The 19,730-nt window shown below is 51.0% G+C and overlaps 1 protein-coding gene across 7 annotated transcripts in view; it reads left to right on the top strand.

Moving 5' to 3' along the window:
• LOC119160815 (endoplasmic reticulum transmembrane helix translocase) overlaps window positions 1-19,730 on the top strand; it is a 520,848-nt gene that overhangs the window by 479,693 nt on the left and 21,425 nt on the right. For all 7 annotated transcript variants that reach the window (XM_075881403.1, XM_037413063.2, XM_075881402.1 and 4 more), the window contains one exon: window positions 5,062-5,173. In XM_075881403.1, coding sequence (XP_075737518.1) covers window positions 5,062-5,173 — 112 coding nt within the window. The remainder of the gene's footprint in view (window positions 1-5,061; window positions 5,174-19,730) is intronic.

Below are 19,730 nucleotides of genomic sequence, written 5' to 3'. Positions count from 1 at the left end.
TTTGTGAAAAGTGGTCGTGTTCCTCTTTTTTTTTTTTTCGTTTTGCCGCGTGATTTCAGCAGATAAACCTGCTGTGATGACGTTTATTCGAGCAGAGAAGTCGCAACGAGGTCGCAACGGAAAGTGGGCGTACGGCAAGTCTGGTAAAGGCGGCACAAACTCTCGCGCAAGCAGAGCACGGGCTTTTCGTTGCCTTCCGAAGGCGCATACGCGTTGGTGCGTATGCTCCGCTACAATACCCCCGGGGTGAAGGGTAGCCATCCTGGCGACTCAGGGAGTAGGCACAATGAGGGGGTCGTAGTAGGGCTTGAGACGGTTGACGTGTACGGTCTCGCGTCCTCGACGGCGCAAATCTGGTGATTGTGTTAATGGCTCGATGATGTAATTCACCGGGGAGGTCGCGTCAATGACACGGTACGGACCATGGTACCGGGCCAGAAGTTTAGAAGACAGACCAGGAACGTGCGGGGGCACCCACAGCCACACAAGGGAGCCAGCACGAAATGTATGAGCTATGTGGTGAGCGTCGTCGTGTCGAGTCTTTTGTAGACCTTGAGCCTCACTTGTCAGAGACCGAGCCAACTGACGGCAGTCTTCAGCGTATCTGGCGACTTCCGAAAGCGGGGAGCACTCAGGTGCATCAGGGCGGTACGGGAGTATAGTGTCGAGTGGGTGGGAAGGTTCGCGGCCGTACAATAGAAAGAACGGGGAAAAACCGGTAGTCGCTTGCGTCGCGGTGTTATAAGCGAAGGTAACAAAGGGCTATACAGCGTCCCAGTTAGTGTGGTCGGAGGAGGTGTACATCCTCAGCATGTCGCCAAGTGTGCGGTTGAACCGCTCAGTAAGACCATTTGTCTGTGGATGGTATGCGGTAGATTTCCGGTGGATAATGTTGCATTCAGCGAGGATAGCTTGGATGACCTCCGACAGGAACACTCGACCCCTATCACTGAGTAATTCCCGCGGAGCACCATGGTGTAGAATGAAGAGTGCAACTTCGTGGGCGGTCGCTGCCGGTAGGGCTGCAGTCTCAGCGTAGCGTGTCAGATGATCGACTCCGACAATAATCCACCAGTTTCCAGAGCTTCTATATGGGAGGGGGCCATAGAGGTCTATACCCACGCGGTCAAATGGGCGAGCCGGGCACGGGAGCGGCTGTAACATGCCAGTAAGGTGCCGCGAAGGTGTCTTGTTCTGTTGGCAAGTGGTGTAAGACTGAACGTGTTTCTGCACAAAGCGATACATTCCTCGCCAGTAATATCGTTGGCGCAGCCTTTCGTAGGTTTTCAGGACACCTGCATGAGCACTTTGGGGATCTGCATGGAAATTCATGCAGATGTCAGAGCGCATATGAGTTGGGACAGCAAGGAGCCACTTCCGACCACCAGGCATGTAGTTGCGACGGTACAGAATGTTGTCTCGTAAGGAAAAGTGGGCTGCTTGCCGGCGTAGCGCTCTCGTGGAAGGGACAGCAGACGGATCTGTAAGGTAGTCGACTAACAAGGCAAGGTATGGGTCTTTACGCTGCTCCGAAAGCATGTCAGTGGTGTCGAGTGGTGACAAGGTGGTAAAAGGGGTGACAAAGAAGCCACATCTGGTGTTAATGGTGATCGGGAAAGTGCATCGGCGTCCGCATGCTTGCGACCGGAACGATATACGACATGGATGTCGTATTCCTGCAATCGAAGTGCCCAACGCCCCAGACGTCCGGACGGGTCTTTCAAGGTGGACAGCCAACATAGAGCATGATGGTCTGTCACCACGTCGAAAGGACGGCCGTAAAGGTACGGGCGAAACTTCGTAAGCGCCCAGATTATGGCCAAACACTCCTTCTCTGTTACGGAGTAATTCAATTCAGCCTTCTTAAGAGCGCGACTTGCATAAGCGACTACGTATTCGGTTTGGGTGCCTTTCCGTTGTGCCAAAACTGCGCCAAGACCAACGCCACTTGCATCAGTGTGAACTTCTGTGGCAGCAGTGGGGTCGTAGTGGCGAAGAATAGGTGGCGAGGTCAGCAGGCGGCGCAGCTGGTGAAATGCGTCGTCACATGCAGGTGACCATGCAGATATACCTTTGCTGTTGGAAAGCAGACTAGTCAGAGGTGCGATGATGGACGCGAAGTTGCGCACGAAGCGACGAAAGTAAGAGCAAAGACCAACGAAACTTCTTAGGGCTTTCAGTGATGTGGGCATTGGGAAGTCAGCGACAGCTCGAAGCTTATCGGGGTCCGGAAGAACACCGTCTCTTGTGATGACGTGTCCCAAGATGGTTAGTTTTCGGGCTGCAAAGTGGCACTTCTTGGTGTTAAGTTGTAGGCCTGCAGAAGCTAGACACGTCAGAATCTCGTGGAGACGACGAAGATGTGTCGGGAAATCAGCTGAAAAGACTACGATGTCATCTAGGTAACACAAGCAAGTTTTCCACTTGTGGGCCCGCAATATGGTATCTATCATGCGCTCAAACGTCGCAGGCGCGTTGCAGAGCCCAAATGGCATGACTTTGAACTCATATAGGCCATCCGGCGTTACAAAGGCTGTTTTAGGGCGATCACATTCAACCATTGGCACCTGCCAATACCCAGAACGCAGATCCAAGGATGTGAAGTACTCGGCGCCTTGTAAACAGTCAAGAGCATCGTCTATTCGTGGTAGCGGGTAGACGTCTTTCTTTGTAATCTTGTTTAAGCGGCGATAGTCCACGCAAAATCGAACGGTGCCATCTTTTTTCTTTACCAGAACCACGGGTGACGACCAAGCGCTTTGAGAAGGCTGTATGACTCCACGTTTAAGCATGTCATCTACTTGCTCCGTAATGACGCGGCGCTCTTCGGCAGAAACGCGGTAAGGACGCTGTCGCAGAGGCGAATGTGAGCCGGTGTCAATAGTATGAGTGACAGTCGTGGTGCGGCCCAAAGCAGGTTTCTGAAAGTCGAAAAAAGAGCGAAACTTGTTAAGGAGAGCAACAAGTTGTCTGCGATGCGAAGGGGGAGGTCTGCGCGCAAGCCGTGGACAGCACGATGCCACAGAGAGATGTGGTCACTTTCTTCAGTTTGCGACAAAATTTTGCGTTCATCACAGAAACAGCGGCCCCAGTATCAATTAACGCTTGTGTGGCGACTCTATCAACATTGACATCAACAACATTTTGCGGCGAAAATGGAGGCCTTGATAATTGCGCAGAAGTTGCAGTTCTTGCCTCTGGAACTGCACTGATTAGTTTCCCTCCTCAGGAGGTGGTCTACGATGCATAGGAGATGGCGATCGGCGACGAGGAGATGGGAAACGAGAAGTTGATTGGTGACGTTCCGAGTCAGAGTGCCTCTGTTCGTATGCAGACGTGGTGGCCTGCTGCGACGCATAGGTAGGAGTTCCAAAGGAGGCGTATGCTGGTGTGGGATGGCGGCGGCAGTAGCGTGCAATGTGGCCAGCGATGCCACACGCGAAGCAGATAGGACGGTTGTCATGGGTGCGCCACTCATTAGATGGACGGAAAAAGCGAGGTGAGGGCCTGTAAACCGCAGGCGCTGCCGGAGGAGGTGGAGCCGATAAGGATACTGGATGCAGTGGGGGCCGCGCAACCACAGCTGCGTAGCTGAGAGGTGTAGATGGTGCAGGTGGTGCGTAGCTGACAGCTGAGAGATTAGATGCTGCTGAAGTGCATGCGTAAGGGGCTGCACTGTAGGTAGGACATCGCAAATTTCAGTGCGTATGGCCTGCTGCAGTGTCGAAGGCAGATCTGCGGTGGGCGCGTCGCTATGCGGCAGCAGGGAGAGCTGTCGGGTGACTTCCTCCCTGATGAAGTCTTTGATATGGTTGGACAGACTTTCTTGGCGAACGTTGGCATTTGCGAGTGCCACAGCCGAGATCGAATCTGGTGGTGAGACACACTGTCGGGCGATGGAACGCTGACGGCGTAATTCATCGAAGCTCTGGCACAGGCTTACGAGGATTGCCACCGAGGTCGGGCTTTTCGCTAGCAACATCTGGAATGTGCCATCCTCAATGCCCTTGAGAATCGTCGAATTTTCTCTTCTTTGGGCATAGATGGGTTAACACGCCTGCAGAGGTCGAGCACATCCTCAATATAACTCGTAAACGTTTCGCCAGGCTGCTGGGCTCTGTGACGCAGACGCTGGTCAGCGCGGAGCTTGCGGACCTCTGGTCGGCCGAACGCTTCAGTTACGAGGGTCTTAAAGGAGGACCAGTTGGCGATGGCGGTTTCGCGGTTGGTAAACCAAAGCTTAGCTACGTCTGCCAAGTAAAAGATAACGTAGGCGAGCTTAGAGTCGTCGTCCCACTTGTTGCTGGCGCTTACACGTTCGTACAAAGAGAGCCAGTCTTCGATGTCTTGCTCACCACTTCCGCTGAAGATTGGTGGGTCCCGCTGGTGAGTAGCGCCGGGGCAGGTAGACGGGGCAGCCGATGGTGCTGGCTGGGCTGGGACAGGCTGGTTGGCGACTGCGTCAGTCATGTTTCGCGGTAGTCTTTCAGGCAACTTGCGAGAGCGGAGCTCCAGGTCTGCTTGGGGATCTAAGCAGCCTCCACCAAATGTGATGACGTTTATTCGAGCAGAGAAGTCGCAACGAGGTCGCAATGGAAAGTGGGCGTTTGGCAAGTCTGGCAAAGGCGGCACAAACTCTCGCGCAAGCAGAGCACGGGCTTTTCGTTGTCTTCCAAAGGCGCATACGCGTTAGTGCGTAGGCTCCGCTACACTGCATTCGAGTTGACGTGAAATCATGCAGATATGGCATATATATCAGTGATAGAGCTTGTCCTGGTCAAATTTTTAGGGCTTGTGGCTGGAACTACTTCTGAAATAGAAGTGAGGACATTTCTCTTAAGCTATGGAACAACTCTGAATAAGGAGTAGTATGTTATACGAGTTATTTGTTCAACAATTTGTTGATCAGTTTCTTCAACAATTTGTTAAACCTCTAATACATAGGAAGCAACCATAAAACTTAAAGCTGTGTGTGTGGCACACTTGGATCATTGGAAATTAGATTTCCTGATGGCATTTCGTAAGCTGCGTCAAATGTTGGTCCTCTCTCCCCTCATGCAGGCCTGAGAAGTTTTCTGATCGAGACGACGAATTCAAGCCATCTCTTCTTAATAGCACCGTTTATGTCATATCCATGGCACTCCAGGTGTCGACGTTTGCCATCAATTATAGGGTAAGTATTGCATGTTAATTGGTTCGACACTGTCATCTAATTTTCCTCAAGCTAGTGTCTGGCACCGGTTTCACAAGTGTGTACATTCTCTGCGCATCCCACCTTGGCATGTGGTGGTTTTGAATCATTGTATCTTTGCTTATTGCTGCTCCCTTTTTTAACATCATCTTTCATGTTGTAAGAGATGCTGTGATACACGAAATCGTAGCCTAATCATTGCCATTTTGAGTGGAGTAAAGCTGCGAATTGCTGAAACAGTTTTTCTGAAGGTGTACTTCAAACCTGAGGAAGCATGCAATGAAAACACTATGTGAAAGAATAATTTTTAAAGTTTTTTACAAATATGATAGCCATGGGAATATTGGTCATTTTTAGTTATTAGTGGAGTACTCCATCACGCCAAAACTCCACCATATGAAAGTAAATGTACGGTGAAGCTGTTTGGAGGACTACTGAAATACTACCAGAGCTCTAATGCTTTCAACTGGGTGTTTAGTAAGCTGTATTGCATGCTCACTGATTATGTTGCCCGTAAACTCAGTTTCTTTCAAACTGCGAAAACAGTGGAGAAGACCCGAAGCAGACAAACAAATGATGTTGGCTAGTAAAGCTTTGCCTACCGTGGATCTAATTTCTTGCCCACATACCTTTCCACTCACCAACCTCTCTATGTCTGCCCCGTCACTTACACCAGAAACACTGATGTCCAAAATGCCAGAACCAACATATACACTGATACTCATAAACTGTGTGTGATTTAATGTTTTTTAAATTCAAAATGGTAAGATGGATGTACGTGATGTGATTTGGAGCACTAGCGGATAGTTGTGTAGTTGGTTTGACATATTGTAAAGAGAAGTCCGAAAGTTGTGCAAAGATGAGAGTAGGCATAGGTAGGCTGCCAATATAATGCCACGTTCCATTTCCCAAGTTTTCGTTATCGTCCCAAAACACCACACGATTTTCAGCGCAAACCGCGCCCGCAGTTTTCCAGAAGGTTCCGGACTGTAGTAGATCATTTCGATAAGATCATGCCCACTGTGCGAACGGTACAGATTGTTCTGGAACCTATGCTACCGCCAGCGATAACGCTAGAACATTCGATGGCAAGAGAACATTCGATGACGCGCTTCGCCACTTGTCAGTAGTTGTTGATCGAAGGCCAACGCTCTGTTCGCCGCTATCAGTCCGAGACTGCTATCTGTGCGAGACTGCTGCTGTAATTGGACTTTCCTTTTACCGGGCACAGGTTCGCCCAAATAAACAGTTAAATCCCAACACGAAGTCTCCTGTCTTCGGCCACGTCACGACCCCGTGACATCTGGTGGAGATGCTGCTTCGTTCATGTACCGGACGCCCCCGTCACGCCGTGAACCCAGCCCACGTCACAGAGAAGATACCGACGCCAACCAGGAGCAGGGAACAAGCCGCCGACAGCAAGGGCTACCACCGGAGTACGGGCTTCTGCAAGACAAGGCGCGGAAGACCAAGGCCATGACCGCGACTGCAGCGACAATGACAACCGCAGCGTCCCAGCCCACGATGGTCATGCATCAACCCAGGGAACCACCAATTTTCCATGGGTCATCGTTCGAAGACCCGGAGTCTTGGCTAGAAACATACGACCGTGTGGCCGCCCTCAACCACTGGGACCATGACAAGAAGCTGCGTCGTGTATTCTTCTATTTGGAAGACACCGCAAGGACCTGGCTCGAAAATCGGGAGTCCACGCTCCGAACATGGGATGTTTTCTGCGGCGCATTCCTGCAAACGTTCGCGAGCGTCGCTCGCAAAGAGAGGGCCGCTGCTTTATTAGAGACCCGGGTTCAGCTACCAAATGAAAAGGTCGCCATTTTCACAGAAGAAATGACCCGACTATTCCGTCACGCTGACCCAGACTTGCCTGAGGAGAAAAAAGTTCGTTTCCTCATGCGAGGGGTCAAACAGGAGCTCTTTGCGGGACTGATGAGAAACCCACCGAAAACTGTCCAAGAATTTGTAGCCGAAGCGACCACCATCGAAAAAACCCTGGACATGCGCACCAGACAGTATAATCATCGCCTGACTCCAGAATGCGCTGCTGCTCAAGCCAGTGACTCCGACAACCTGCGTGAAACGATCCGAGCGATTGTGCGGGAAGAGCTGCACAAACTGTTACCTTCGGCGCAACCTCAAGTGGATTCGATCGCCGACATTGTGCGAGAAGAAGTTCGGCAATCGCTTCGAATTCCCCAAACACCACTGCCCGAGCCAGAAACTATGAGCTACGCCGCTGCAGTGCGCCACAACGCTCCTCCCCGTCCACGCCGAAACGCTGTCCCGTCGCACTTCCGTCGCCAGACACCACCGCCGCCACCACCCCCACCGACGACCTACCGTTCGCCAGCGGGCCAGCGCAGTGCGCCGAGGAAAACCGACGTCTGGCGCACCCCTGACCACCGCCCACTGTGCTACCACTGCGGCGAGGCTGGGCACACTTACCGCCAATGCCAGTACCGACAGATGGGACTGCGTGGCTTCGCCGTCGATGCACCACGTCCGCAGCCAGGGGAACGGCCACGTGACATCGCCGACTACCTGACAGAAACTCAATAGAGACCACGAAGTCCTTCCCGTTCGCCGTCGCCCAGCCGCCGCATGTCACCGCACCCCCGGCAGTACTCCGGCCCAACGCGGGGCCGGTCTCCTAGCCCGTATCCGGGAAACTAAGGGCAGCAACCGGTGGAGGTGCGGTTGCTGTGCGACGAACTACCGAAGATCCTCCTCCGACGACGACGCCGCGACGGAGCTTTCCGAACACAACGCCAACCAGGCAAAGCCCTGACGGCGAAAGCTCACTTACCGAAGGTGGCCTGAGGACGCAACATGGAAGCAGCGAAAAAGCCGACGCAGCCGTGACCCGACGCCACGCCCTAACTGTAATGCGAGACGGCGAACTAGCGACCTCGACGTTCTTATCGACGGCCACAGTGTGACTGCTCTCGTCGATACTGGAGCTGACTATTCTGTCATCAGTGGGTCGTTCGCCGCGAAGTTAAAGAAAGTTAAGACAGCTTGGTAAGGCCCTGAAATCCGCACAGCTGGAGGTCATCTCGTAATGCCTGCAGGAATCTGCACAGCGAGAGTCACCATTAACGGCCGTATTTATCCTACAGACTTCGTAGTCCTACAGCGTTGCTCGAGAGATGTCATCCTTGGCATGGACTTCTTATGCCTCCATGGTGCTGTCATCAACCTAAAAACAAAGTCGATAACGTTATCCACAGAAGAAGCACTACCGCCGCGCACGCCGCCAGGACACCATGCCTTGAATGTGCTGGAAGAACAAGTCACCATTCCGCCTCGCTCAAGCGTCATTATTTCAGTCGGCGCTCCTAAATCACCTGACTTGGAAGGAGTCGTTAAAGGCAGTCAGCATCTGTTGGTCAACCGAAATATTTGCGTCGCAAGAGGAATTGCAGAGCTGCGGGGAGGCAAAGCAACGGTTATGCTCACGAATTTCAGCAATGAGTACAAACATGTGAACAAAGGAACAACGGTCGCATACATCGAAGAAATTGTCGAAGCCACCAGTGCTTTCGCCCTCGCCGATTCTGCGGAACCTGCTCAGAGGAACCAAGCCCCTCCCATAGCTTTCGACGTCAATCCCAGACTTCCGAACGATAAGCAAGCACAGCTCAAGGCCCTGCTCCTGCAATACGAAGATTGCTTTTCGTCGTCATCGAAAATTCGGCAGACCCCAATCACGAAACATCGCATCATAACCGAAGAAAACGCCAGACCACTCCGTCAGAGTCCGTACAGGGTTTCAACGCGAGAACGTGAGGCCATGAAGAGACAAGTTGATGAAATGCTGCGGGATGACATTATCCAGCCGTCCAAGAGCCCATGCACGTCCCCCGTGGTGTTAGTGAAGAAAAAGGATGGGACCCTACGTTTCTGCGTCGATTATCGCCGCCTGAACAAAATCACAAGAAAGGACGTGTATCCTCTCCCACGAATAGACGACGCACTTGATCGGCTCCATAACACCAAGTACTTTTCGTGAATGGACCTCAAGACTGGCTATTGGCAAATCGAAGTCGACGAAAGAGACCGAGAGAAGACGGCGTTTATAACACCGGACGGCCTCTTCGAGTTTAAGGTGATGCCCTTCGGCCTTTGCTCAGCGCCTGCAACTTTTCAACGCGTTATGGATACAGTACTGGCAGGATTGAAGTGGCAGACTTGCCTTGTGTACTTGGACGACGTCGTCGTGTTTTCCTCGAGTTTTGACGAGCATCTTCGGCGCCTTGAAGCTGTACTTCAAGCCATCAAGTCGTCCGGACTCACACTGAAGCCAGAAAAGTGCAGATTTGCATATGAGGAGCTCTTGTTTCTGGGGCACGTTATCAGCAAGTCTGGAGTTCGTCCCGATCCGCGGAAAACAGCTGCCATCGCCAACTTTCCGCCGCCCACTGACAAGAAGGCCGTGCGCCGATTTCTGGGCCTGTGCGCCTATTATAGGCGGTTCGTGAAAAACTTCGCCCACATCGCCGATCCTCTCACTAACCTTACCAAGGCCGACATGGAATTCAAGTGGGAAACTCCACAGGAACACGCTTTCCAGGAGCTTAAACATCGCCTCCAGACGCCTCCGTTACTTGCCCATTTCGACGAATTCGCCGAGACAGAAATACATACTGACGCCAGCAGCGTAGGTCTTGGCGCCGTTCTTGTGCAGAGGGCTGACGGACTTGAAAGGGTTATTGGTTACGCCAGCCGATCGCTATCCAAAGCAGAAGCAAATTATTCCACAACAGAAAAGGAGTGCCTCGCCATCATCTGGGCTACGTCGAAATTTCGCCCCTACCTCTACGGCAGGCCCTTTAAAGTTGTGAGCGACGACCACGCCTTGTGTTCGCTAGCCACCTTGAAGGACCCTTCAGGTCGCCTCGCACGATGGAGCCTGAGACTTCAAGAATATGACATTACTGTCATTTACAAGTCCGGCAAAAAACACTCCGACGCCGACTGTCTCTCTCGTGCGCCTGTCGACCAACCGCTACCTGACGACCCGGATGACGACTACTTCTTGGGAACGATAACTACAGACGACTTCGCTGAACGACAGCGGGCCGACCCGGAACTTAAGGCCCTAATAGAATACCTCGAAGGCAGGACCGCCGAAGCCCCGAAGGTATTCAAGCGCGCACTTGCGTCGTTCTTTCTACGAAACGGTCTTCTACAAAAGAAAAACTTTTCACCGCTTCGAGCTAAGTACCTCCTTGTGGTGCCTTCAGCTCTGCGACCAGAACTCCTGCAGGCCCTACACGACGATCCGACGGCAGGGCACCTCGGTGTTTCTCGCACGCTCGCGAGGATACAAGAAAGGTACTACTGGCCATGTCTTACCACCGACGTCACTCGTTATGTGAGGACATGCCGGGACTGTCAGCGACGCAAGACACCGCCGACAAGGCCAGCGGGACTTCTGCAGCCAATTGATCCACCTTGTCGACCTTTCCAGCAGATTGGTATGGACCTATTAGGGCCGTTCCCGACGTCGGCATTCGGAAACAAGTGGATCGTGGTAGCTACCAACTACCTCACCCGCTACGCCGAGACAAAAGCCCTGCCAAAAGGCAGTGCATCCGAGGTAGCTAAGTTCTTCGTCGAAAATATCGTCCTACGTCACGGCGCTCCGGAGGTCCTTATCACCGACAGAGGAACGGCATTCACTGCCGACTTAACTCAAGCGATCTTGGCATACAGCCAAACAAACCACCGCCGGACGACAGCGTACCACCCACAGACCAACGGCCTCACCGAGCGGCTTAACAAGACGATCGCCTACATGCTGTCAATGTACGTCGATGTCGAACACAAGACGTGGGACGCCATTTTTCCGTATGTGACCTTCGCATACAACACGGCGGTGCAGGAGATGACGCAGATATCTCCATACAAATTGGTCTATGGAAGGAGCCCGGCAACGACGCTCGATGCCATGTTACCCAACGTCACCGACGAAGAAAGCCTCGATGTGAGCGAGTACCTTCGACGTGCCGAAGAAGCCCGACAACTTGCGCGTCTCCATATCAAGAATCAACAGACGATAGACAGCCACCGTTACAACCTTCGACGACGCTTCGTGGAATACCAGCCCGGTGAACGTGTTTGGGTGTGGACGGCGTTACGCCGACGTGGACTAAGTGAAAAGCTTCTGCGACGCTACTTCGGACCGTACAGGGTGGTTCGACGTCTCGGCCCACTTGATTGCGAGGTTGTCCCCGACGGTATCACGAACTCTCAACGACGCCGATCGCGACCTGAAGTTGTCCATGTCGCGCGCCTCAAGCCGTTTCATGCGCGTTAACAAACAGAAACAGTGTTTATTTTTTGTATTACTGTTTCATCGTAATTTACTCATTGTACTTTCTTGCATTATTATTGTACCTTCATCTTTAGTTAAAGCATCGGGACGATGCCTTTTTTTCAGAGGGGGGCAATGCCACGTTCCATTTCCCAAGTTTTCGTTATCGTCCCAAAACACCACACGATTTTCAGCGCAAACCGCGCCCGCAGTTTTCCAGAAGGTTCCGGACTGTAGTAGATCATTTCGATAAGATCACGCCCACTGTGCGAACGGTACAGATTGTTCTGGAACCTACGCCACCGCCAGCGATAACGCTAGAACATTCGATGGCAAGAGTATAAATGCCGACGCGCTTCGCCACTTGTCAGTAGTTGTTGATCGAAGGCCGACGCTCTGTTCGCCGCTATCAGTCCGAGACTGCTATCTGTGCGAGACTGCTGCTGTAATTGGACTTTCCTTTTACCGGGCACAGGTTCGCCCAAATAAACAGTTAAATCCCAACACGAAGTCTCCTGTCTTCGGCCACGTCACGACCCCGTGACAATATCGTTATTCTGTCCGTCTGTCCTAATGCAGGCAGCTGAAACAGCATACCTTTTCTTTGCGCACATAACCCGCACCAAAAACCGAAAAATTTCAGTGGCAAAGTTGGGGCGCAGATAATATGCGGGGTTTTTCTTATAGCGATGCTTTACAGCAATGCGTGTTGTGCCATTATGTCCCTTAACAGTGTAGCGAAATATAAGGAGTCGGTTTCCGCAAATTTGTGTTGCTCTGCAAGTAGTACGGCAGCTTGCGCACAATTTCGGTTTTTGCTTGCTTGCATCGTTGAAGCGTATAGAAAAACGTTTGGCGAGAGGTAATTCGATTGTTCAGTGTAAACCTCAGTGCCACGTTACAAGTATATAATTTTTTACGTTGGCTGCCGCAGAGTGACCCTTCACCGCCCTCCACATGCCCCTACGTCACGGACGCCATTTTTACTATGGAAAAAGGCTTGCTGAAAAGGTGGTGCTGTCTAAAAATAGAAATGGAAGGCATTTTTGCAAAGTGAACAATACCTGTATCTTACCTACAACTTTCCACAACTGTTTGGGTTCCATAATAAATTGTTAGCGTATTGCATTTTACGCTTAACTAGATGATGGTTGCGAATATTCACAACATAGACATTAGACACAATTCAGGGCACTAAACGTAATAAACACACGTCTCACTGGAATAAAAACGTTTATTATATTTGGTTACGAAAAGGACTTGATCAAAACTTACAATATTCGAAAACACTGAGACTAAACGCACAAGCACAATCGCTGAACGTCGCGCCGCACTTACAAGCGCTCCGTTCGCTCGCTGTCTTGTCGCCCGCTCTGCTCGCATTTTAATATTCGTTTCCCACCCTTTTCGAATTCTTTCGGTTACAAGTTGGAGGCACACATACTCCTCGGAAACTACTCTGACGAACACATGAAACGAACTGGTTCCTCGAAGACGGAGGGGAGGCACACACGCACGGAATTGTTCCTTAAAATCATGTGCGATGAGGCCCCCTGTCTAACGGCCAACGAGCAAACGCATTACCGATGGTAAAAAGAAAAGGTAAGAAGGAAAACAACACTCAATGGATGCCGCGTATAAAATAAAGCAGTATTCATTTCAGCAAGGCAAATTAGATATCAGTAAATTTAAGTACTACTTTTTGGCACGGTACCAGGCAGGCATTTCGGTTCTGCTGCTTCCATGGAGCTGCCAAGAAAAAGTTGTCACGGAGTGTGAGCGCTCTTTACCTCGCTGGTACCACTTGTTCTGTACATCGCGACCCGTTCCTCAAGCCTAAGCAGATCTGTTGTGTCATCATGAGTAGCGTCCGGCGGCAGTCTTTCACCGCACAACAATAAGATCATCATAGTCGCTGAAGAATTTGGAAATTACAAAGTTGGGAAGACGGCACGATGTGGACGAGTCTTGCACGCAGCTGTGGAGAAAGAAGAAAGACAGCCTACGAGTCACACACCATGACTGTAGGTCCTTTCGTGGCCCCAAGACCAGCGCCTATTCTGAGCTGGAGATGCGGCTGTTTATTGAAGATGTGCGAAGCAGGGGTCATGCCGTGTGACTGAGATGGCCCAAATTGAAGCGCAGCGACTGTCGAGCTCGCGGGATTGAATCCTGGCTGCGGCGGCTCCATTTCCGATGGAGGCGGAAATGCTGTAGGCCCGTGTGCTCAGATTTGGGTGCACGTTAAAGAATCCCAGGTGGTCGAAATTTCTGGAGCCCTTCACTACGGCATCTCTCATAATCAAATGGTGGTTTTGGGACGTTAAACCCCACATATCAATCAATCAGTGACTGTCGAGGGAGCTAGGCCTACCTCACGAGTTCTATGTGAGCCGCGGATGGCTGCACCGCTTTATGAAATGCCAAGGGCTCTCAATGAGACAGCGGACTGCAATGTGTCAGCACTTGCCAGCTTCTTACTAGAAGCTGCTCAAGTACCAGAGATACGTAATTGGCTTGCGAAAGCAGCACGATTACATTTTCTTGCAAATTGGCAATGCGGATGAAACGTGTGGTTATTTTGAAATGCTGTTGGACACAACGATTGAGGAGACAGACAGAAGTTCGCTGAACGTGCTGACCGGCGGGAACGCGAAACTGCGCTGCACAGTCTTGCTTTTTATCCTAGCCGGTGGCATGAAACTGCAACCAACGTTACTAGATACTTTTACAGTTGTCAAACTCCGCCTGGACCGCCGCACAAACTTGACCCCTCTCTGTTTACTGCCGCCAGGGGCGCTCGCACCACGGTCGGCCCGATCGAGCGCGTCGGCGCGCAGCTGAACAGGCAACTTTCCCCTGCAGTTCAGCGCAGTAGCGGGTGCTGTTCATAGGTTCTGCATGCTTTTTCGGCTAACATTTTCCTTCTATTTGAGGCAAGTTGCCTGCTATTATACAGAAAACCGGAAAACGCAGACTGGGCGGCTTGTATTGCTCGCGAACTTTCGATAAAGAAAGCACCGCGTATCGCGAACGTGCGTCAGCACGTTGGTTCGTAACAGCTAGATTATTTTCGCACACTATCACGCCCACTCGCACGCGTGGTTGCTTGTGGCAGTTGGTATAACAAGTTGCTTCTTGAAAGCGCGAACTACCGGCGAGGACAAGAGAAAAACGTCAACTCAAAGTGTTCGTACTCACCTTTGTAGCAGCCCGGCTCCTAGCTCAGCAGCGGACGCCGACGAAATGTATGCACGCCCTCACAAACATTTATTTTACGCACAAGCAGGAGTGCTTCACATATCCAAAGAGCCAAAGTAACGCGCCAGCACACACTTAAAACACAAACGTACACACATTCAAAGAACCTTATTCGGCTTCTGCGTGATTGCTCACAGCAGGCGGGCCTTTTTTTCGCTATTGCCACTTTTTGGCTGCTTCCGAGGCGGCGGTTCACATCCCGCGAGAAGAAATGCATGCGGGTGATGATAAAAAAGTTCAGCACTTGGCACGTGAATGCTGAATTGTGCTGGTCACAGCCGAGTTGAGAAAGGTGGTGCTTCTCCAACTCTTCCAACACTTTCCAAAATATGTCGCCGCAGAGATCCTCCTTGTCCAGACAAGCTGAAACTACTTTGCTGACTATTTTAAAAAACGTCAACATCTTCTGTGTTGGATGCTTTAAGCTGCCTTGCTTGAAGCTCCTGTAGTCGGTTAGGTAGCTGTTAGAAGCAAGCACAGGTGTGGCGGAGCTGATGTCCTCTATGCAGAGATGGCATGTTGCATGCTTGGTGAACTTGTGTATGACATAGCCACACAGGTAGTACACAACACTGTCCTCCACCTCACCCTTGAAATAGGCGTGGTCGCTTGGCCCTTGCTCAGATGTGTCAGCAGAAGCAGTTGTAATTTCCATCATTTTGGCTTCCACTATGTCATGCAGGCGGACTTTCTCTTCTTGGTGGGCGTCCTTAGACGACAACAGAATCAACGAGTTCAGTCGACCAGCCTTGCAGCCGCCGTCCCTCTTGCGCCATTGTCGATAGCTCCTCGAACAAGGACTGGGTACTATCGAGTGTGACGCTGCCTGACACAGAGCCGTCTCTCTCCCCACAGTCGAAGGTGTTCGGCGCTGTGTTTTCTTGTTCGGCGTCGTCCTGAACATTCCGACGCTTCGGTTGGAGGGGTGACCTCACGGCAGGAGCTTTGCGTTTCCGCAAAGGCTTCGAAAGATATTTCGGACAGTTGGGAAACAAGCGGGGTACGGCATCATCTTTGAGGCTCCACTTGTCTCGCGGTATGACGACGACGTCACCGCGGATGTTGTGCACGAAGTTTTTCACAAGGTTTGCTTCCTCAAAGTGAAGGTCGCACACAACACAAGAGCTCGTGAGCTCCCTGTCGCTCCTTGGGATCGCGTGTTGCCATTCTTGAAGCCTCGAAGTTTCGTTGGGCGGTTTGAAAAAGTGTCTCTTCTCAGCTGCGCTCTTCGCAGAGTCGTAGCCGCTTTTGCAGCCGGTCACAAAGCAACGGGGCATTGCTTCTCACTACACAGTCACAGCAGTCATCGACATTTTACGTCTATACACGGGAAACAAAAGCAAACGCGCACAAAAACTTGAGCAGAACGATGCGGTCGCCTTCTGCGCTCACAGGCCGGTTCCTTCGCGGTTGCACCTCTCACCGAACCGGGCCAATCGTGTCGCGCGCGCCCCCACGCGGCGCTCAATGGAAAAGCGTCACGCGCCGCGGCGGAGTTTGACAACTGGAAAAGTATCTAGTAACGTTGACTGCAACTGTACGTCATCCTGAAAAGGAAAACTCTTCCAAAGATTCCTTTGCCTACCGGTGTGGTGGTACGGGCACACGAGAACACGTGGATGAACAGTGACTGCTTCGTGGGCTGGGTCAAGACGATATGGGAGAAGAGGCCTGGTGCGATGCTCGCAAAGAGGTCCATGCTCGTTCTTGACTCGTTCTACGGCCACACAACTAAAGAAGTGAAGGACCGCCTTTTATGCAATGGCACTAACTTATTTATTATAGCTGGTGGAATGACGTCAATGTTGCAGCCTCTGGATGTGTCACTTAACAAGCCCTTCAAAGCGCGTGTCAAGTGCGATTATGCTGAGTGGATGGCCGAAGGGCTCTACGATTTGATGCCGACAGGACATGTCCAAAGGCCTGATATTGCCCTATTCTACAAGTGGATTGTTGAGGTATGGAAGGCCAGAACAGGTAAGATAGTGCGTAAAATTTCAAGAAATGGGAGGTGCATGAAATTGGGGGCGTATAAAAGTGATGACTGTGGCTCAAGATAGCTCTAGCGAGAGCAGTGACAATGAGTGAATTGTAGCTGGCCTTGCAGACAGCACATTCTGCTTGCTAAATGAGGCTTTTCCTGTCTACATATGTGCTATGTTGCTTGAGCAGTACCTTTTGTACAGCCTTTCCTTTATACCAAATCTGTGGGCAATACGTAATGATTTGATTTTTTTTTCTCAGCAAGGTGGAAGTGGGGGTGCAGATTATATGCAGGGGTGGGTTATATGTGCGAAAATACGGTACAGTGTCTTGCAATGTCTTAATCATGCTCAGGCATCGGGCACGCAAACAGGACGCGTCGCTGCTATCCTACTTTTGCGACGCTGCTATTCTAGCTACATAACTTTCATTTCACGTAAGCCCTCCGCAATAACAGTGGCACATCACCAACTGCACTTCATAAGGGAACCAATAGGACATGCACAGCTCAGTTGTGTACGAAATCATCCTACTTGTAACAAAATGAGCTCCATCACTATAATGCGATGGCAGTGACACTTTATCTTGGGGGGGGGGGGTGCTTCATCATCAGCCTGACTACGTCCACTGCAGGACAAAGGCCTCTGTCATGTTCCGCCAGTTAACCCGGTCCTGTGCTTGCTGCTGCCAATTTATACCCGCAAACTTCTTAATCTCATCTGCCCACCTAACCTTCTGTCTCCCCCTAACCCGCTTCCCTTCTCTGGGAATCCAGTCAGTTACCCTTAATGACCAGCGGTTATCCTGTCTACGCGCTACATGTCCTGCCCATGTCCATTTCTTCTTCTTGATTTCAGCTGTGATATCCTTAATCCCCGTTTGTTCCCTAATCCACTCTGCTCTCTTCTTGTCTCTTAAGGTTACACCTACCATTTTTTTTCCATTGCTCGCTGCGTCGTCCTCAATTTAAGCTGAACCCTCTTTGTAAGTCTCCAGGTTTCTGCTCCGTAGCTAAGTACCGGCAAGATACAGCTGTTATATACCTTCCTCTTGAGGGATAGTGGCAATCTACCTGTCATAATTTGAGAGTGCTTGCCAAATGTGCTCCACCCCATTCTTATTCTTCTAGTTACTTCAATCTCGTGGTTCGGCTCTGCGGTTATTACCTGCCCTAAGTAGACATAGTCTTTTACAACTTCAAGTGCACTATTACCTATCTCGAAGCGCTGCTCTTTGCCGAGGTTGTTGTACATTACTTTCGTTTTCTGCAGATTAATTTTAAGACCCACCTTTCTGCTCTCCTTGTCTAACTCCGTAATCATGAGTTGCAATTCGTCCGCCGAGTTACTCAGCAATGCAATGTCATCGGCGAAGCGCAGGTTACTAAGGTATTCTCCATTGACTCTTATCCCTAACTGTTCCCATTCTAGGCTTCTGAAAACCTCCTGTAAGCACGCGGTAAATAGCATTGGGGAAATTGTGTCCCCCTGCCTTACACCCTTCTTGATTGGTATTCTGTTGCTTTCTTTATGAAGCACTATGGAAGCAGTTGATCCCCTGTAGATTTCTTCCAGAATGTTTATATATACTTCATCTACGCCCTGACTCCACAGTGTTTGCATGACGGCTGATATTTCTACTGAATCTGACGGCTGATATTTCTGACGGCTGACGGCTGATACTGACGGCTGATATTTCTACTTACGGCTGATATTTCTACTGACGGCTGATATTTCTACTTTAAAGGGGGTGCTTACACCCCGTTTAAAGGGCTCGTAAACCACCCAGAGGTCGAAATTCAGTTGTGGCGGAGAAATTGTGCTCGAGTGTACGATGAACATGGAACCGTGAGAATTTTTCAAAACGGTGCAATAATACCAAAGTTAGACGTGTTCGATTATCGAAATCGTGACGACCACACCTTTCGCTTTCTCCTGCGCTTCTCTCCACTGGTATCCTCTTCCACACCACTTTGCCCTCTCACCGAGCGCCCTTCTCATGGTTCTCCCAATCTCGTGTGGCATACGTCATTGCTGACGAGCTGCTTGAAACACCGTCTATTTCCGGATGCCGCAACTCCGGCCGTCGACTCTTTCAGTTGTGTGCTTCTTCGGGAACCGTGGCTGCCGTAATCATGCCGGTATGGACCCTGCGTAGCACACACGCATTCAAAGTATGACCAACACGATAGACCCGTACGGGGACACGCCGTGCCCCACACGTGTTACACGCACACGGGCAACACGTTCAACAAGCAGCGCGGAAAGCTGCTTGCAGACTGACGGGAAGTCGTAGGCTTTTGCTCAATTGCAGCATATTTGGCATATTTGGCTTGGCGCGCCACAGATGCGGCTCGACGGGTCGTGGGGTGGCCTGAAAGGCCCGAAAAGGAAGAGGTAATTGTTTCTTGGAATTTGTGGCACGCCGGCTACTCGTAGCGCTGCCATGTGTAGAATTGTTGATCGCGACAGTATTCTGCACATGATGCGCACGTTTACTTGAAGTGCTTAAAAAATATCGGAGGTGGTTTATGGGCCCTTTAAAGTCGTTTGTGCCTCGAGGCAGACGTGTTTCGTGCATAGGCCACATTTTGGGTTCACAACTATTGAGCGCTAGGTGGCATTGGGCTAGCGAGCGTTCGTTATCACCACCATCATCATGGTTAGAACGGTAGAGCCGGCGGTGGCGCCTGGTGGAAAGCCTGCGTGGCGGCACATGGGACAGAAGCGGGCCTCTGGGGCATGTGGCGGTTGAAGGAAATGCAGTAGAATTTCGATGATACGAATTCGAAGGGAGCGCGTAAATTACTCATATCAGCTCGAATTCGTATGAACCAGAAACAACTTAATGCTGATAAAAATGATGAACAAGAACTTCATTGGCAACTACATCTTGCTGAAAAAAGTCTGCGATGTTCTTTTGAACTTTCCTGCCTTCACCATTTCTTAATTAAAGGCC

The sequence above is a fragment of the Rhipicephalus microplus genome, chromosome X (genome assembly GCF_043290135.1).
Source record: "Rhipicephalus microplus isolate Deutch F79 chromosome X, USDA_Rmic, whole genome shotgun sequence".
In the NCBI taxonomy this organism is placed as follows: Eukaryota; Metazoa; Arthropoda; class Arachnida; order Ixodida; family Ixodidae; genus Rhipicephalus; species Rhipicephalus microplus.
The sequence above is the reverse complement of the archived record's forward strand: the minus strand, read 5'-3'. Positions and strand labels throughout refer to the sequence as shown.